The sequence below is a fragment of the Pan troglodytes genome, chromosome 2, assembly GCF_028858775.2.
Source record: "Pan troglodytes isolate AG18354 chromosome 2, NHGRI_mPanTro3-v2.0_pri, whole genome shotgun sequence".
NCBI lineage: Eukaryota > Metazoa > Chordata > Mammalia > Primates > Hominidae > Pan > Pan troglodytes.
In genome coordinates this window covers 161,283,447-161,301,378 of record NC_086015.1, presented here as the reverse complement: position 1 = coordinate 161,301,378, position 17,932 = coordinate 161,283,447, and the positions used below count along the sequence as shown (strand labels likewise).

Genomic DNA, 17,932 nt, shown 5'->3' with positions numbered 1-17,932 from the left:
TGCCCATCAATGATAGACTGAATAAAGAAAATGTGGTACATATACATCACAGAATATTATGGAGCCACAAAAAAAGAATGAGATCATCATTTGCACGGACATGGATGGAGCTGGAAGCCATTATCCTCATCAAACTAACGCAGGAAGAGAAAACCAAACACCGCATATTCTCACTCATAAGTGGGAGCTGAATATTGAGAACACATGGACCTGGGAGGGGAACAACACACAATGGGGCCTGCGGTGGGGGCATGGGGGAAGGGAGAGCATCAGGAAAAATAGATAACGCATGCTGGGCTTAATATTTAGGTGCAGTAAACCACCATGGCACATGTTTACTTATGTAATAAACCTGCACATCCTGCACATGTACCCCAGAACTTAAAATAAATCCTTCCTTAGAGAAACCAAGAAAAGTTTGAAAAACCACTGTGACAAAACTATAAATATTTCAAGTGGCACATTTACATTTCAGAAAAATTACACTGAAATATAATTAATCCCAATAAAAGAAAGCAAAAGGTCACCATATTTCTTTGTTATAGTTAACTTCAAACATTTATTCACAAAAGGGAGTGAATACTAACAGCAAATCACAAAGTAGATCTCAAAATTGTCTTCTCTATAAATGACAGGTACTGAAGTCCTACTCACCACCACAGACATAAACTTACCCCTAGATTTCCATAATATCATCAGCATGTAATTAAATATACTTGCCAATTCAAGACATGGTAATCAATTTATATTACATACTCCTAGTAAGGAAGAATTCTTTATACTTAACTCCACCAGTAAGGTGCAATGAATGGAAAGACACATTGATAGTTCTTTCTGATAAGGGCAATGAATGATGAATGGAGCACAGGCTTTTAGAGTCCTACAAGCTAACAATTTTCAATCTATCTGTAGGTGAAAGAGACAACATGGGACAGAGATCCTATAGCTCTTGGTTTCCTGTTCTCACTCTAGTTCTTCCTGGTTGTAGCCTCGTGGTTGCAAAACTCACCCAACAACTCCCACTACAGAACTGAAGCCATGGCATGTAATGACTACAGGAGGAGATCAATTTACAGAAATATCTTAATGTAAAGTTCAGGTGCCTGATTGAAGAGCTAAAGCCAACATGTGGTCATTCAAGAAAAGAGAACTCAAAGGACTACACAAGTAGTTCCTTTGTCCAGTTATTGATAAGGGTACAAGAAGCAGTTATCTCTTTCAGAAAACAGGCAATCAGTTTGAAGAACAAAGATTCCCAAAGGACATGATAGCTTATAATTACTTCTCCACTACTCACTCATTAGTATATCAAACTATAATTTTCTTGATTCTGGACACATGGCCAGAAAAAGTGAAAACAATGGTCATTTCAATGGGAAATCCACCTCAAAGAAGAAAAGTAAAACTGGGGTGAAAACTAACATATTAAGAAATCCATAAACAAGTACACAACTCTTTATCTCAAAAGAGATAAAGAATTCTGTCAAAACACTTCTCCCATCACAATTAAAAACTTGCAAGCATCTCTCTTTTTAAAAAAGCATGATCAATCATAGGAATTTATCCCCAACGGTTTGAACATGAAAGCAGGAAATACAACTATAGATCTACTATAAACAACCCGCTTTCAGAACTTTTCCAATTCATAACACCCCTCTTTGTGAGACTGGTTGAGTTGGCAAGGCCAATTAACAGAAGGTGCCAGCTGTTTTTGTCGTTTTCAGATTCTGACATTTTTAGCCCTCTTACTGAAAAACATAAAGTGTTATATCACTTAGCATGAAATCTTTGCCTGCAAAGAAAGTGAATATTTATAAACTCTAAGACTAGAGAGGCTCTTAAAGGATACCTAGTTTCCCCCAAGGTTGCAACTGTCACACCTGCTCCAAATCTTAAACCTGGGAACTCTGCTTACCTCCTTCACTTAGAACTTTTATAATACATCTAAGTTCAAAGATGACAACTCGAATGCTTTCTTGCGACAACATAAGACATTTGAATTTATTTATCTACTACCTAGTTAGCTGGAACACAATTGGGTTACTGCTAATTCTGAAAGTGTAAAAAAATATTTTTTTGTTTAGGTTTCCAGTGTGCATTTAAAGATACACAACCTCTGAGAGAGAAATTACGTCAAGGTTAACCTAAAATCAAGAGCAGGCAACATGCCTTACGGTGCATTGTAACATCTTGCAAAAGTAAACAGAGCCATATGCTCTTGGTCACATGCCACCAGTACAGAAGTCAAAGGAATATATAGTGTGTTTAAGGCGAGCCTATTTATATTTCAAGAGAGGAACATCTATTTCACCCTGCACCACTTCTCTCAGCAAGCCAGTGTGAGCCAGAAAGGGTAGGGCGGAATCAGAAAGAGAGCTGGATCTAAGGCAGGGACAGTGGAGTGGATGGGATAGAGGGCACCAGAATCCAGCCTCCCTCTTGCTCCACCCTACCTAGAGCTAGTGAGGAAGCGCCAGGCTTATATTGCAAGATGAGCCAGGAAACCCAAAAGCAGCTATGAAGAGCCAGGAACGTGGGGCGAGGGGAGGAGTCGGCGAACTCTCCGACATGTCCTCAAGACAGAAGGCCAAGCTTGAGGCCTGCGGCCACCCACCCACCCTACAGCCACCAGCCTTGACCCAAGGCGTCCGGAGCCTCCCAGGTGCGGGACGCATGCGCACGGTGACACTGCGCACGCCGCGAGGCCGCCGCCCACCCTCCACAGACACTGAGCGGCAAACTGCGCCAGGCCCCGCGTCGCCTCTCGCCGGATCAGGGCCTCGGAGCTCCGCAGCCACGGCTGCCGCTCCCCAGGCCCTGGTCGTGGGCATCACCTGGGTCCAGACCTTTGGGCTCACACCTCCCGTTGACGTGCAAGCGCCGCAGCCCCTGAGTCGTTTCTTTAGATCTAGGCGCCGCCGGCGTCCACCGAACTTGCTTCAGTTTAAGCTCAGCGCCTTCCTGGTTCTAGCGCCAGGCAGCTTCAGCCGAGATATCGAGTGCATCGATGGACGCTGCCAGGCGCTGGGAATGCCGAGGGAGTAGATTGTAACGCTGCCAATTTTTTGTTTGGCGTTTGTTTTGCGTGCCTGTTTATTTTGATTTTATTGTTACCAAAAGCAATAAAGGTGGGACTGGAGAGTGTTATTGTCTTAGTAGTCGTCGTTATCGTCATGAGTAATCAGTAAACAAATCTGCATCGTAGGAAGTTTTGTTTATGACACCTACCCGAAACAAAATTGGTTATCTCACGCTGGGGGAGGGGGAAATTCGCCCAACGATAATAAATCATGGGAGTGTGTCTGTATAGAGTCGTGTGTGATTAAATTGTAATGATTTATTTGCAAAAATGCATTAAAAGTCGGTGTTTCTTCTGCCCTGAAGGTGAAGGCACTCACAAGTTGAGTGCAAATTAGTTTCTCAGATTAAAGTAACTGGTTAGTAGAGGAATAGGAGAGAGCTGCCTGAGGCGAGGCGGGGAGCGGTTTCTTCTGAAAGAGAACTCAAATTTATAGGTGTGTGGAGTTTTTTTTATTTAAACCAATAGAAATTAAAGAGACTCAGCATTTTCTGTAATTCATACTACATTACTTATTTTTCCTTACATGGAAATTTTTTCCTCATTTACTCTTAAGCAAAGGTAAAAAGATAAATAAATTGTTGGCCTGGGTTTTGGTCGACTATGAGAATCAACTCATTCACCACTGCTAGATAACCAAGCTACAGTTTTCCGCAGACATTTGAGATGGTGAAAAATCACCTCCACAATATATTTTTCGTAAATAATGTACCTTAACTAGCCAGTTTTGAGGCACCGTTTTAAAACTTAACTACTACAACACTACGTGTATATTTTAAATAATTCAAGAGCTGGGGAAACCCTTGGGGTCCTGAATTTTATTGGAACCTGTGCATCTGTCCACAGACTGTCAGCTGAGCTTTACCATAAATGCTTTTTTTTTTTTTTTAAACAAAAACTGTATTTTGAAATGCCCTGTCTCTGGAAGATATTTGCTGTTTAATGAAACAACATCATTGGAACTTTGTGAGCATTTATTAATGTATGAATTTAAAACCTTGAAATATTTTTTAAAGTAACTTCCCTTAGGCCAGTGGAAATCTGTGGTCAGACACTAAAGATTTCTCATAGCTCCATCTGTTATCAACACTACTATTCCTAAATATGCAATGAGCCAAAAAGCTGAGATCATGGGAAAATCTATTGGTTTGAATTACACAATAGTTGTGTCTGTGACTTCCCTGATTACCTTCAAAGTGGTCATCTTTCCCTGAAGCTCAGTAGATGAAATATGACTTCAAACCTAAAAGTCATGTACTTAAAAAGGCAAACAAGTAGCTGGTGGGTCTCCTGATTCCTTAACCGACTTCTAACAGTGGTTATTTTTGAGTTATTTGTGAATATGTATTTAACACCTCAGTTTGAGAGCACCTTGAGCACCGTATCCTCTTAGCTTTCCCCATTACTGGCCCTTCTGCTAAATAATCTTAAAAACAGATTTTCATAAAGGACTAAAGTTGTATGATTATTTTCCTCTGATAATATCAGAAAGTAGTTACAGAGAGTAACCCAAGACTCAATGTGAAATTGTTTCTAAATTCGTATAACTTTGGAAACTTTGTCCCTTTTGTGGTGTAACAAAACAAAAGCAAGTACTGATACAATGTATTCATACCTAAAAGCTATAGCTGCGGAAAAATTATAGACATTAGCTCTCCTAAAAGTGGCAAAAAATGAAATGTTTTAAAAAGGCAAAACAACGTTTCTAAAAAGCATGATATACATAATCCTTAAACTCACCAAACATGAACATTTTAATGTGAGTATTGTAGTATAACATAAGGTTATATCCAGCTTCTATCTACATCTATTTGAGAAACACTAATATATTAAGTTATAATTGTCTTCTCTTTTTGCAAGTGTTTCAGGTTGTTTTGACGGAACTTCTTAAATTATCTGCTAATTTGTTTTGATGCCTTAACCAATATACGGAAGATATACATATTAATGTTCTGTAATTCCTCTTATTTTTACTAAGAGTATTAGATCCAAAATAATGATCAAGTTACCTTTAACTTCCAGAAAGTCTGCATTAATATTCAGAGTACTTGAAAATGTCCCCTAAGCCACACTTAAAGAGGTATATTTGTTTACACACTTAAATATAACATCATATGTAAATATTCTTTTGTGAGTATGTATTTGCATAGCCACACTTCTCACAGCAAGCCCTGTCCGGCACAATACAGACAAATGACTCAGGAATATAGATGTTCCTCTAATGTAACAAACCGTTCCGATGAAAATAGCCCAGAAATAGAATTTTAAATCGTAAGCGGGGTTGGGGGGTGGGGGGGTAGGCAGAGAGACCTTTACTCCTGGCGAGCGTCTCTTTTTTAGCTCTCCGCAATAAATGAAATTAGAGGGGGTACAAACTTAACGTCGATTTTTTTTTCAGACTCGAAGAGGGATAATCTCTTGTTTTTCAAATTAGTAAATAAACTCGACGTTTCCCAAGATGCTAAAGAAGAAGTCCTGTAATTCACCATAGAGGGGTCCGGGTGCAGAGAGTAAGGGAGAAGGGTGGGAGTTCTGAGACCTCAGAGAGGAAACGAACGAAGTCGAGCTGTCCTTGACAGGGCGTTAAGGAAACACTTTAAAATGAGATCTGTCAGCTAACAGCTGCTGGGGAAACTTGTTAAATCGACCGGTCCCTTTTAGCGGGGTCTGTCCATAGAGGAGTCAGCTGGGCTCCAGGACACGAATAATAGAGCGAATAACACGGACCGAGGGGCGAGGAGCTTGGAGAAGACCCGGACTCAGCCTGCCTGCGAGCCGGGAAGCTCCTAAGAGAAGCTGCGCGGGTCGGAGAAGGTGCAGGCAACCCTGACTCTGGGCAGGATGATGCTGGGCGGTGGAGCTACGGCCGGCAGGGGTGGGATTGTGAGGGAGAGGCGGGGATGCAGAATTGGGATGCGGGGTCAGGATGCGGGAATGGGATGCGGGGCCTGTAAACTGCTGGGCGGTTGATGCAGGGCAGGGACGAGGAAAAGCAATGCGAAGCTGAGCATTGCGAGGCACCCTGACTCGAAGCAAGGCTGTAGGGAAGGATGCAGTGTCGGGATACCTGACTGACTCTAAGAGCTGCGCACTTGTCAGTTTCCTCTTGGCCCCACCCCGCGGGGTCTATCCAGCTCCCCAGTGTTTAACTAAGTCGTGACACCAACGCAAAATCCACGCCTAATTAAATTAATTAGGGATTCTTGTCAATCCTGGATTAATGGCCAAGAGCACAGGCGGCAGGGGCTATCTGAAAACCTGAGCGGCCGGGGACCGGCCTTCTCTCCCCGCCCCCTCCAGTCCCCCTGTGCTGCCCTACCACTCCAGCCCCAGCCCGCCCGAACTCCAATCTCTCTCTCTCTCCTCTTCTCTCTCTCTCTCTCTCTCTCTCTCTCTCTCTCTCTCTGTTTCTCTCCTTTTCCCCTCCCCAACCCCCGGTAGAGGCGCGACTGCTACCCGGGAAGGGGGCTCACTCCGAGTTGCGAGGGGAGGTAATTTACTCAGAACAAGAGGCGCCGTTAGGAAGTATAAATAGTGAGACTTCAAGCGCAGCGTCGCTATCAGATCTGAACTCTCCGCAGGAAGAATTGTCAAAGATCTTAACATTGAACAAGCGCGCTCCGGCAGGGAAGCATCAGTTCCCATTTCCCTCCGGCGGCCCCCGCCCCTTCTCTTCTCCTCCTCCTCCTCCCTCTCCTCTTCACCCTTCTCCCCCTCCTCCTCTTCTTCCTCCTCCTCCTCTTCTTACTTCTTTTTCTCCTTCTATTTCTCCTCCTCTTTCTTCTTTCTTCTCCTCTTTTTCTTCTTCTTCCTCCTCCTCCCTCTCCTCCCCCACCTCCTGTCCCATTGATGTGTTATTATTGGGGGGGCTGGAGCAGTAAAAAAAGAAGAAGGAAAAAAAGAGCGGGGCTCTGCTGGCAGACGTTGAGCGCCGGGCTGACGTGCGGCGGCGATGGAAGAACTTACGGCGTTCGTCTCCAAGTCTTTTGACCAGAAAGTGAAGGAGAAGAAGGAGGCGATCACGTACCGGGAGGTGCTGGAGAGCGGGCCGCTGCGCGGGGCCAAGGAGCCGACCGGCTGCACCGAGGCGGGCCGCGACGACCGCAGCAGCCCGGCAGTCCGGGCGGCCGGCGGAGGCGGCGGCGGAGGAGGCGGAGGCGGCGGCGGAGGAGGCGGAGGAGGTGTAGGAGGAGGAGGAGCAGGCGGAGGAGCTGGAGGAGGGCGCTCTCCCGTCCGGGAGCTGGACATGGGCGCCGCCGAGAGAAGCAGGGAGCCGGGCAGCCCGCGACTGACGGAGGGTAACGACCTGACTGACCCCCGGCAGCGGTTCCCCTTCCCGCCTTCCGGACTCCTCTCGGGCGGGAGAGGACTCCGAGGCCCAGCGGGGAGGGGAGAGGGCCACGGAGAGGGCCCTGGACCCCAGCTTTGTCAGCTAGAGTGATAGTGGAAGGGTGGGGGTCCGGTGGTATGCTCGGTCATGGGTGGGGTCCTAGTGTGTTGTGGGGGTGGCGTGGGGGGAAGCGTGTGGGGTTTGTGCGCGCCCTTCCCAGATGTTCCCATTCCACCGAAATGCATTTTTCACCAGCGGGAGGATGGGCCCGCAGCCCGGATGGCCCGCAGGCGGACGTGGAAGTTCGCGGGGCCGGGCTGCAGGAGGGGGTGCTGGACCAGACGGCGGGACTAAAGCTAGCCTCTAGCGCAGAGTTTGCCGAGAGGGAGAAGGGGCAGAGGTGGAAAGTTTAACCCTCCGGTCGCCTAGGTGTTTGGGGCCGCCAAGACCCCTCGAACTCCACAGAGCCCCTGAATCTTTGGATCTTAGGGGCCAAAACTTCCCATTCTCTTTCAAGGTAGAAGGAAGCCAACGAAAGCTGAGGTCCAGGCTACGCTGCTTCTCCCGGGCGAGGCGTTTCGGTTTCTTGGTGTGTTGGGGGCGCGGGGGGGGGGGCGGCGGGGGAGGTAGGGATCTATATTTACACAATTCCTTTAGTGTTTTCAATCACCCAGTACTCGGTTCTCTTAGAGCAAAAATCGTTTGGTGCTAGCTCAGTGTTAGGAAACGTCTTTATCTCAATGGCAGAGCGTTCTATACCAATTCAAAGGAGTTCAACAATAAAATTGATTTGGCACTTGGTGCCTGCAGTAACTGGTGTACTGCCATATTTTTCCAATTAAGAAAATATGTGGCATGCGTGGAATCACATATTTAAGCAAGCAATTAAGTTGTTTATGACACGGTCTGTTCCTGTTTAGATCATTAATTGGAAATTTTGGGGACAAAAATAGAGATTGTATTAAGTCTATGGATCAACTTGAAATTTAGACATCTCCTCGAAGCCCCAAAACTTTGAGTGGCATCCACTGTGTAGATGACATGTAATAGACAAAGCCTTCCCACCTCATTGGCAGAATTTGAAGGGTGTGTTTTCATATTTAAATTTCAATACAATAACAGTAAAAATACTTTGCTATTAAATTGGCCCATAATGTTTACTATAATGTTATCCACTTCCTTCCTAAAGAAAGGACAAATGTCCACAAAACTAACTCTGAGAACTAGAAAATACGGCAATATTTAAGATCACCGTAGCTAGAATGCCCGGCAGGGCCGAGATCTAGCGACTCTTCTTCCTCCAAACCAGCACCAGGTCTTCCTAAATTTGTAAAGTGGTGGAGTTACCGTCAAGGTGCCCAGTGCAGCCTCCCGGCCATGAGTCCACAACTACAGGCCCGAACTACAGGTTCGCCAGCGCGCCTGACGGCGAGGTTCAGGTCTGAACCCCCGGCGGGCGCAGTTCCTGGGATTGTTGATTTCCAAGCTCAGGGCAAGTATTAATTTCTCTGCAGACCGGCTCTTCCGGAAATGATTTTTAACACCCATGCTGGCCTGGATCCTGCGCTGGGAAGAACTGCAAACAGCCTCGACTATCTAAACTCAGCTTTGACTTCTTAAAACCCGGAGTCTCTGATTCGGGCGCAGAGGATAAAGGTTCCAGGGGGATATATATATGGTGGCTCTATATGCTCACACTAGAAGAGCTCCTGTTTTTAAAGGGAGGAGAAGGACAGGAAAGTGGCAACGGATGTGTGCAAACCCAGAGCAGAAAAATGCATATTTTATTAAACATCCGAGCTGCTGGTTGCATGAAAAGGCTTTGAGCAACCAATAGAAACCGAGGATCGCGAATATTCCGCTTGAACCTGTTGATCTCTGTGGGTTAAGCGTTTAGGGTCGAGTCTGCGTTTCCACGAGGGAGGGCGAAGAGAGAACAGAAAGAGCGGTTGCTTTCGCCCGCCACCGGAGGCTGGTTTTCCGCCTCCTGCCTTCTGGCCCGGCTTGGGCGGCGAGCCCTTTGGGCGGCCAACATGGCGTGGGCGCCTGTGCTCGTGCGACCCCGGTCGGGCAGGGGGGACGGAGATTACCTGGCTGTCCAGGGGACCTTATGCAAGGTTTGGCCCGAGCCCAGGGGCAGCGAGGGGCGTCTGCGGATGCGGCTCCCTGTGCGGCACAACACCGGGGTCTGTTGCTCTCGCTGATACCTTTCGGCCCAATTGTTCCTAAATTAGACCAGCAAGTTTGCGGTAGGCAGAGAGCCAGCGGTGGTGAGAGTTGGCCTGAGAACGAGCCAGCCTTCTGGGAATGGCCGGTGTGAGAGGCCAGTGGGTGGCCTTGCCGCGCCCTTATGTCCAGACCTTGCTCTGTGAGAGGCCTGGCGCTGCGCCTTTGATTTCTGTGAGTGCTCCGGAGAAAGTGAGTGCGAAAGTGAGTGGAAAGCATTTGGTGTTTGCTGGGGAAGGCCGGTGACTGGGGGGTGGATAGTGAGGCAGTGAGTCGAGGTACGTTTGTGAAGGAGGTGGTGGATGACTGCCCACCTTGCCCCAGGCGGCCGCTCAGACTTGACCTTTGCGCTTCTCCGGGATATTCTTCCTCCGGGTGGGTTGAGAAGCCGGACCAGGATTCCACGAGGGGGAAGGATTCTCTATTCTTTTTTGCGACAAATCTGGTAACAGGATTTGCTGTGCTGTTTTCGTCCGTGTGTGTGTGCGTGTGTGTGTGTGTTCGTGTGGATGCACGTGTGGCCCCGCTGGGGTGCCCCCTCCAGTGTCCCCGGAGCTGAAAGATCGCAAAGAGGATGCGAAAGGGATGGAGGACGAAGGCCAGACCAAAATCAAGCAGAGGCGAAGTCGGACCAATTTCACCCTGGAACAACTCAATGAGCTGGAGAGGCTTTTTGACGAGACCCACTATCCCGACGCCTTCATGCGAGAGGAACTGAGCCAGCGACTGGGCCTGTCGGAGGCCCGAGTGCAGGTACCCAGCTGCCAGGAGGTCTAGGGCCCAGGGAGCAGAGAGAGCCTGGGGTTGGAAAGAGGCTTGGGGGACACACTCGGGAGGTGGTGCTTCTAGTGTCTGGTGTGAGATGAGAAGGAAAGAGATATCTTTACTAGAGGTCTTATTTTCCAAAGTAGATCTTAGTCCTATAGCACTCCCCTCCCTTTTTTTTTTTTTTTTTTTTTTTTTTCTCCATCCTAACATATGTTCCCAGAAGAAGAAAGCTGTGCTGGGCTTTCTCCCAGAGTTTCTATAAACCACACCCCCCTTGCCTCGCGCTGGCTTTAATGTGGTTTAATCCTAATGGGCCTACTTTTATAAGGCTTAAAAAAAAATCCCACAGAAAACGTTTTATCTCTGGATGCCTTAAAAGTTCCAAAGAGTATTTTGCTCTCTGGAGTTGGATTTCCTTGAAAGTCTGCTCTGCAGGGTCTAGGTTTGTCAAGCGGATATCCCAATTAGGTTTATAGACGTGCAGACTATAAAGAAAATTAGTAACTGTTAAGTGCAGAAATTTACAGTCTGCTGTTAGCGATCGATCTCAAACTGTGTGTGAAATAGCGGAGAAATAAACGCATTTTGGTCACTCTTTGTTCATTCATTTAACCAAGGCAACGAAACTGACCCTAAATACATTAGATTTTAAAACAAACCACATATATTAGTATTTATATTTCCAAAGCCTGCCCTCCAGCACGTGCCATACCCAATGAAGTTAGGACTGAAACAGATTTTCTTTATTGGTTGTGGAGGCAAATGTAATAGCAAAAATAGGCTTTGGGGGCATTTAAAGGAGCAAATTGTGTACATTCACATACACATATCCTTCTAGCTTTAGGGGGAACAAATTTAAATGTTTCAGATTGTACTTCCGCTCAAATAATAAAATAGAATAAAATGATAGTTATTATTGGTTTGAACACATGGAGCAGTTTTAGGCCCGCACATCTGCAGCTGTTACAAAGTATCGCTGTAACAGATACTCTCTCGGTCTCTGGGCACAGAGACCACCATCTGTAGCGAACTATGCACAATTCTTAAGGGGCTTCCCCACATCTTGTAATAGGATCAGGAAAAAAAAAAAAAAAAACAGAGCAGTCACGTTGAAGAGGAAAAGTAATAATAGGCTGCCTTGGTCATCACAGCATCAGCAGCAGAGCCTTCCTTTTTAAGCCTCTCCTGCTTCGCTCTGTGCACTGAGATCTCCAGAGGCTCAGCAACCCCTTAAAAACATGATGATAATTATTACAGTTATGATTATTAGTATCTTAATTCCAACTCTTCTAGGGGAAAAAAAGGCAAGAAGCCTCAGGCCATGTGAATTACACAAAGGATGCCACCCTGGCACAAAATCCACCCTCTGTTGTACTAAATAGCAGAGAAATTTTTGAAGATTTACATTGACTATGACACTTGCTTTCAAAAACATACCAATGAAAGCTCTGAAAGCAGTATTTTTACTTTAATGGGGTTTTTAAAACTTTAATTTGTGAGTCAATCAATATGCTTTATTATTGAAAGTGGAATACAAAAGCAAGCTTTATTTGAATTTTAAAAAATCTGTCATACTGCCTGTAAAAGTTGTCAAGTTTAAGCAGGTAACATCCAGGAGAACAAAGTACCTAAGAGTTACTTGCTTTATATATACTTCATTCTCCTTTCGCTGAGTGCTCTTCTTTTTTTCTCTTAAGAAGTGAACTTTATTGTTGTTTCATACTTTTATTTACATTTTAGTTATTTTCTAGATGTTTTCCTACTATCCTAACTGCAAACAGTGGCTTTTTCTAAAGAAGCAAATTAGATTATCATGATAATGGTGCACAATTATTCTGCTACTGTGTTTCACTCTGCTGCACAGCAGAACAGAGAAATTCTAAACTTCTTTGTAGTGAGGCTTTTATGACACTAATTACCTCTCCCCAACCCTTACAACTCCTTCTCCGCAAAGGAGTCATTATTTGCTCTGGTGTTTGGTTTTTCTTTAAGATGAAGCTAATTAACATTACAGGCTATTAATGAACACATTCTTCTCAGGTCTTAACTGGGCAAATATCTAAACCATTATCATGTTGGTATCAGGTACCAAGCAGAGTTTTAGGCCATGGGGACTCTGTTATGTGAAAAGATGAAATCAGGACTAATAGTAATCTATCTTGTGAAAGTCTATAAAATCTATCTTTCTATTTCTGTAGTTAATTTACATGTTTAACTTTGGAATTTGAGGCTGTTTTATACAATTCAAAGATTGCTTGCTGTATCTCCCAATTCTTGTCTAAACCACGACTCTTTTCTCTTTGTACTTTTGTAATTTAAAAAAATTTTTAGTCATAACATCTAGGTTTTATTTTTTTCCCCCTCCAACCTATAGGTTTGGTTTCAAAATCGAAGAGCTAAATGTAGAAAACAAGAAAATCAACTCCATAAAGGTATGCTTCTTATACAAGGAACATTTGATAGTCTGAGCAAAGAGAGAAGTAGTGAATATTACTATTACAATGACAGAAAAAAAGAAACCTCAAAAATGACAATAGTTCTTGACTTAATAATCTTCAAAGGCTGTTAATGGAGTCCTAAAGTTTGGGAGTAAGTTACATTTATTTAAATTCTGGATGCAGTTTAGAAAGATAATAGTCCATTTTCAAAGGAATTAGTTCTGTCTTGTACCATTTGGAACCCTGAAAAATGCTACAAATGTTAACCTCACATTATTTTTCTTTTGTACTTTTTACAGGTGTTCTCATAGGGGCCGCCAGCCAGTTTGAAGCTTGTAGAGTCGCACCCTATGTCAACGTAGGTGCTTTAAGGATGCCATTTCAGCAGGCAAGTACAGCCTAGTTTCAAGCTGTTTTTAAATATAAAAATACCTGAATGTTTGCTTGAACTGTTGAACATCACCTGTCTCTGAGCCCAGATGTCAATGTCTGCGTAGTTGGAGAATCATTTTGAGATGATATAGTGGACCCACTACCCTTTAAAAACCTATACGGTATTAAAGGCCTGAATGCCTAGTCCCTTCTGTCCTCATGGGAACCCCTGAAGGGGCCTGGGGGCAGTAACTGGTCCTTTAAAAATACACTAAAGATTGCCCTTAGAGAGAGAGGAAGGAAAAGCCTTTTGATTAAGATTTTGTCAAATCCAATACAGAGGTTAGTCCTAAGGTATTTCTAAGGCAACCCTCTAGATACTTTTCTAGGTATTTTCTACCTCTTAGTCACATTAAATAACTCTGACAGAAGAAAAATAAACACAAGTACTCCCAGCTCATACTTTTGTTTTTTCGTTCTTTTGTTTTTAAATCTGTTTCTGCAAACAAAGCTTCATCTCTGGTAAAGAGAGAAGTCTTGGTCTTCCCAGGGCTGCCCTGCCTTTGCAATCCCTTAGCCATAAAGAAACCTTTAAGAGTACATTTTAAAAGGACAGCCTGCAGCAATGATTTAATCCTGGGAAATCCCAGTGCTCTGAACTCCCCACTTTCCAAGCCTGAGGGCGAAATCCTTTCCCAACCAGAGTCTGACCTTCCCTATCCTCAGCCAGGACCCCTGCTTGGCATGGCTGTGATGTCATGAATTAGCTCTCAGTCTCCAGTGACTTGGACCGGGGAGACACATAGGTGTGCCCATGAATTGAGAGTCGGTGTTAGGGAGATCTTAGCTCTCTTGGTGCCACAGGATTCTGGCATCCTGATGCTTGGCTTTGGAAACAAGAGAGAATGACTGAAGAAAGAGGGAGGGGTGACTTTAAAAGGAGACCTTTACTACTCAAAAGGTAATCTTTGGGCCAGCAGTAACAACACCGTCTGGTAGATTGTTAGAAATTCAGAATCTCAGGCCCCAACCTAGACCTTGTGAATCAGAATCTGAATTTTAACGAGATCCCTGGGTAATTTTTATGGCAATAAAGGTTAGAAGTACCGACTCACAATTGTGCCTATTGTGGTGAAGATGGAGTAACTTCCCTGAATGACATTAAAAGTTGCGTAGTTTGCTTGTTGATACTCCGTTGTTTTGGTAGTGGGGTAAGAGATGCATGGCAGCATCAAGAGAAGAGGGTAAGGATCCTCACCCGCAGTCTTTCCAATATACCATTTCAGCCCACTTCCCAGGGGAGACGGCCACATTCCTGCAGAAGGGGGTTCCCGGGGTCCGGGGAAATAAGCCTACCCTAAGCGAGTTTCGGAGACCCAGGGGACACTGGAGTATCCATGTGGAACCCCAGATTCAGCAACAGGCTGAGAAGGTCACTGTCGGAACAAGATGCACAGCCAAATGCCCTCTCCCCGTGCCCAAACACAACCCAACTCTCTCTCTGGCCAAGCTGGACGCCGTTAATGCTCTGTTTCTATTCTGTTGTCACCCTAGGATAGTCATTGCAACGTGACGCCCTTGTCCTTTCAGGTTCAGGCGCAGCTGCAGCTGGACAGCGCTGTGGCGCACGCGCACCACCACCTGCATCCGCACCTGGCCGCGCACGCGCCCTACATGATGTTCCCAGCACCGCCCTTCGGACTGCCGCTCGCCACGCTGGCCGCGGATTCGGCTTCCGCCGCCTCGGTAGTGGCGGCCGCAGCAGCCGCCAAGACCACCAGCAAGAACTCCAGCATCGCTGATCTCAGACTGAAAGCCAAAAAGCACGCCGCAGCCCTGGGTCTGTGACGCCAACGCCAGCACCAATGTCGCGCCTGTCCCGCGGCACTCAGCCTGCACGCCTTCCGCGCCCCGCTGCTTCTCCGTTACCCCTTTGAGACCTCGGGAGCCGGCCCTCTTCCCACCTCACTGACCATCCCTTGTCCCCTTTCGCATCTTGGACTCGGAAAGCCAGACTCCACGCAGGACCAGGGATCTCACGAGGCACGCAGGGTCCGTGGCTCCTGCCCGTTTTCCTACCCAAGGGCCTAGATTTGGGTTTTGTAGGAGCGGGTTTGGGGGAGTCTGAAGAGAGACTGGACAGGGGAGTGCTGGAACCGCGGAGTTTGGCTCACCGCAAAGCTGCAACGATGGACTCTTGCATAGAAAAAAAATCTTGTTAACAATAAAAAAATGAGCAAACAAAAAAATCGAAAGACAAACCGGAGAGAAAAAGAGAAAGGGAACTTATTTCTTACTGCTATTTGGCAGAAGCTGAAATTGGAGAACCAAGGAGCAAAAACAAATTTTAAAATTAAAGTATTTTATACATTTAAAAATATGGAAAAACAACCCAGACGAATCTCGAGAGACTGGGGGGAGTTACCAACTTAAATGTGTGTTTTTAAAAATGCGCTAAGAAGGCAAAGCAGAAGGAAGAGGTATACTTATTTAAAAAACTAAGATGAAAAAAGTGCGCAGCTGGGAAGTTCACAGGTTTTGAAACTGACCTTTTTCTGCGAAGTTCACGTTAATACGAGAAATTTGATGAGAGAGGCGGGCCTCCTTTTACGTTGAATCAGATGCTTTGAGTTTAAACCCACCATGTATGGAAGAGCAAGAAAAGAGAAAATATTAAAACGAGGAGAGAGAAAAATAATATTAACACAAAAAATGCCACAGACAATGATTTCTCTGAGAAATTATTATGGCAAAACTGTCTGGACTGCTGACAGTAAATTCCGGTTTGCATGTTACTTGTATTCCATTGATGGTGTGTCTCCTCCCACCCCCTTATCTCCCATGCACTCACTCCATTTTCATCTTCACGATGAAAAACAATACCAAAAGCATCTGGAAATTGATATATATATATCCATATATATATATCATATATTTGCCATATATATATATATATATTTGCCCTGTCTTTGATCCTGGGGAACAAAAGAAAAAAGTCAGAAAGGGAAAAAATTACACTCATTGTCCTAAGAAGACAGAGGTGGGCAGAATATGTGGGGAAAGGAAAAAGAAAACAAGACCACCAAATGAAATAATGAAGGTACAGCGCCTCGCTGTGCCAGACACAGTAGGCGCTCAATCAGTATTAGTTCCCACCATTCCCCTTTTCTTGTGTTCCTTCTTGTTGGTTTCCTGAAGTCCTATTTGAAGACAGTGCTTTATTTCCCCCTCTCTATCCCGTCAAATTCACCTTAAATAACACCCAGCTAGATACAGGCACTAGGTTTGTGTAAGACATGTTGATACACACGAACATAGTTTATTTTGACTATAATGTGTGGACTGACATTCAACATTTGCATTTTATCTCACAAAGGTGTATCTATTCAAGTAACCTTGTTTTTTTTTGGGGGGGGGTTTTGTTTGTTTTTTGTTTTTTTTTCTTTTGGTTGTTTGTTTCAATTCATGTAGCTATTTAAACTGGGATACCTTGGACTAAGCCAGTCTGTATCCCAATTCGCTAGCAAGCCTAAGTTTGTGGGTTTTTGTTTTTGTTTTTGTTTTACCTTCTAATTTACAAGAAAGAGGAAAAGCTCTTCTAACTGAACTTTGGTATGCGGTTGAGCTTTGTAACTATTTGTTCTCCATGAAAACAAAATTATTTATATTTGACATATTTTTTTCTAGTGTATTAAGTTATTTTAAACAAAAGATGTTATCTCATGACGTGTTGTCAGTACAAAATGTGTCGCCTCCAATTCTGTTAAACCTTTTAAATAAGTGCCAAGTTATTAATTGAAGACACTTTGCGATCAATTGAATGAAAATATCGTTTCATTTGATGGGGTTCGCGTCATCTTTGTTCCTGTTACTATTAAAATATCCGGGATAGTCTTTCCCTTTTCCCTTTTGATTAATGCGTATCACTCTCTCGAATATACCAACTTGGAAAAGCGCTTGCCTCTGCTCTTACGTGCCGCAGTCAAGGGGCAGTAAGAAGGGTGGCTCTGTGGCTGTCGTTAGCGCTGAGCGCATTTCCGCCGGCCCCCTCCATTTTATCCACCCAGCATAGAAACAGGGTTATACCAAATTAATGAAAGAACAGATAAGAAGTAAAATAACATAGGATAGAGTAACTTCCTTCCCCAAGATGGACTCTCGTTATTCGTTTTGCTATAATTCCAACCTTTATCTGGGGACACTTTTGGGAGGAAGGAAGGGGAGGGATCCTGCGGAGCGAAATCAACCTGGGTTTGGTATGGCATAATCGACAATCAGTCCCAGTTCGTTGACCCTCTCTGGAGCGGGGCAGGTGCTGACTTCGGAGCGGGAAAAGAGCCGCAAAGGCGGGCAGGCCAGGGCACTGTGGAGGGAGGATTCCCCATCTGACACTCCTGTTTAGGGTTGGCTGAAGCAGCTTCTTCATTGGTTAAATTTAGAAGGTGGAAGCCAGAATCGGGTTTAGGAAAAGCCTGGCCTTGAAAATAATGAGGAGCTCTCTCTACCCATGTCGTGGCCCCCTTCTTCTGGAAGAAATCCCACTAGTAAAGCCCAAAGGTGCTGCCTGTGTGGGGATAGTTGGAGACTTTGAAGACTCGGCCCTGACCATGTCCAAGGCAGGAACTTTCCTTCCCGCGCGGGCTCTTGTGATGACGGGACCTTCCGCAAAGACTGAAGGAGTCCTGAGTGTCCCCTGGGACCCCCCACCCTCGTGCTGGA

At 45.1% G+C, this 17,932-nt stretch overlaps 2 protein-coding genes across 11 annotated transcripts in view; one reads left to right on the top strand and one right to left on the bottom strand.

Moving 5' to 3' along the window:
- The window catches only part of RSRC1 (arginine and serine rich coiled-coil 1), a 438,867-nt gene extending 431,501 nt beyond the window's left edge, over positions 1-7,366 (bottom strand). For 2 of the 8 annotated variants that reach the window (XM_054682322.2, XM_063806358.1), the window contains exon 1: positions 7,107-7,366. The gene's annotated coding sequence lies outside the window, so the exon portion shown is untranslated. Of the gene's footprint in view, positions 1-2,453; positions 2,685-2,834; positions 3,165-7,106 lie in introns of those variants that run through there. The other 6 variants (XM_516841.7, XM_009446748.4, XM_054682320.2 and 3 more) reach the window with 6 other exon arrangements.
- Positions 3,960-17,107, top strand: SHOX2 (SHOX homeobox 2). Of its 3 annotated transcripts, XM_024355782.3 has the most exons (6): positions 3,960-7,377; positions 7,927-7,998; positions 10,180-10,388; positions 12,778-12,835; positions 13,141-13,229; positions 14,768-17,107. In XM_024355782.3, exons 1-6 carry the CDS (start codon positions 7,032-7,034, stop codon positions 15,059-15,061), a joined length of 1,068 nt encoding a protein of 355 aa, XP_024211550.1. In that variant the 5' UTR covers positions 3,960-7,031; the 3' UTR covers positions 15,062-17,107. The 3 variants fall into 3 exon arrangements, with proteins under 3 accessions (XP_024211550.1, XP_003310112.1, XP_024211551.1); XM_003310064.7 differs by lacking the exon at positions 7,927-7,998 and having other exon boundaries at positions 14,804-17,107; XM_024355783.3 differs by lacking the exon at positions 7,927-7,998.
- The last annotated feature ends 825 nt before the right edge of the window (positions 17,108-17,932 follow it).

Coding starts and splice junctions, on each gene's coding strand:
- SHOX2 (XM_024355782.3), top strand. CDS start 7,032: ATGGAAGAACTTACGGCGTTCGTCTCCAAGTCTTTTGACCAGAAAGTG. Junction 7,378..7,926: donor CAGCCCGCGACTGACGGAGG/GTAACGACCTGA, acceptor TTCTCTTTCAAG/GTAGAAGGAAGCCAACGAAA. Junction 13,230..14,767: donor TAAGGATGCCATTTCAGCAG/GCAAGTACAGCC, acceptor TTGTCACCCTAG/GATAGTCATTGCAACGTGAC.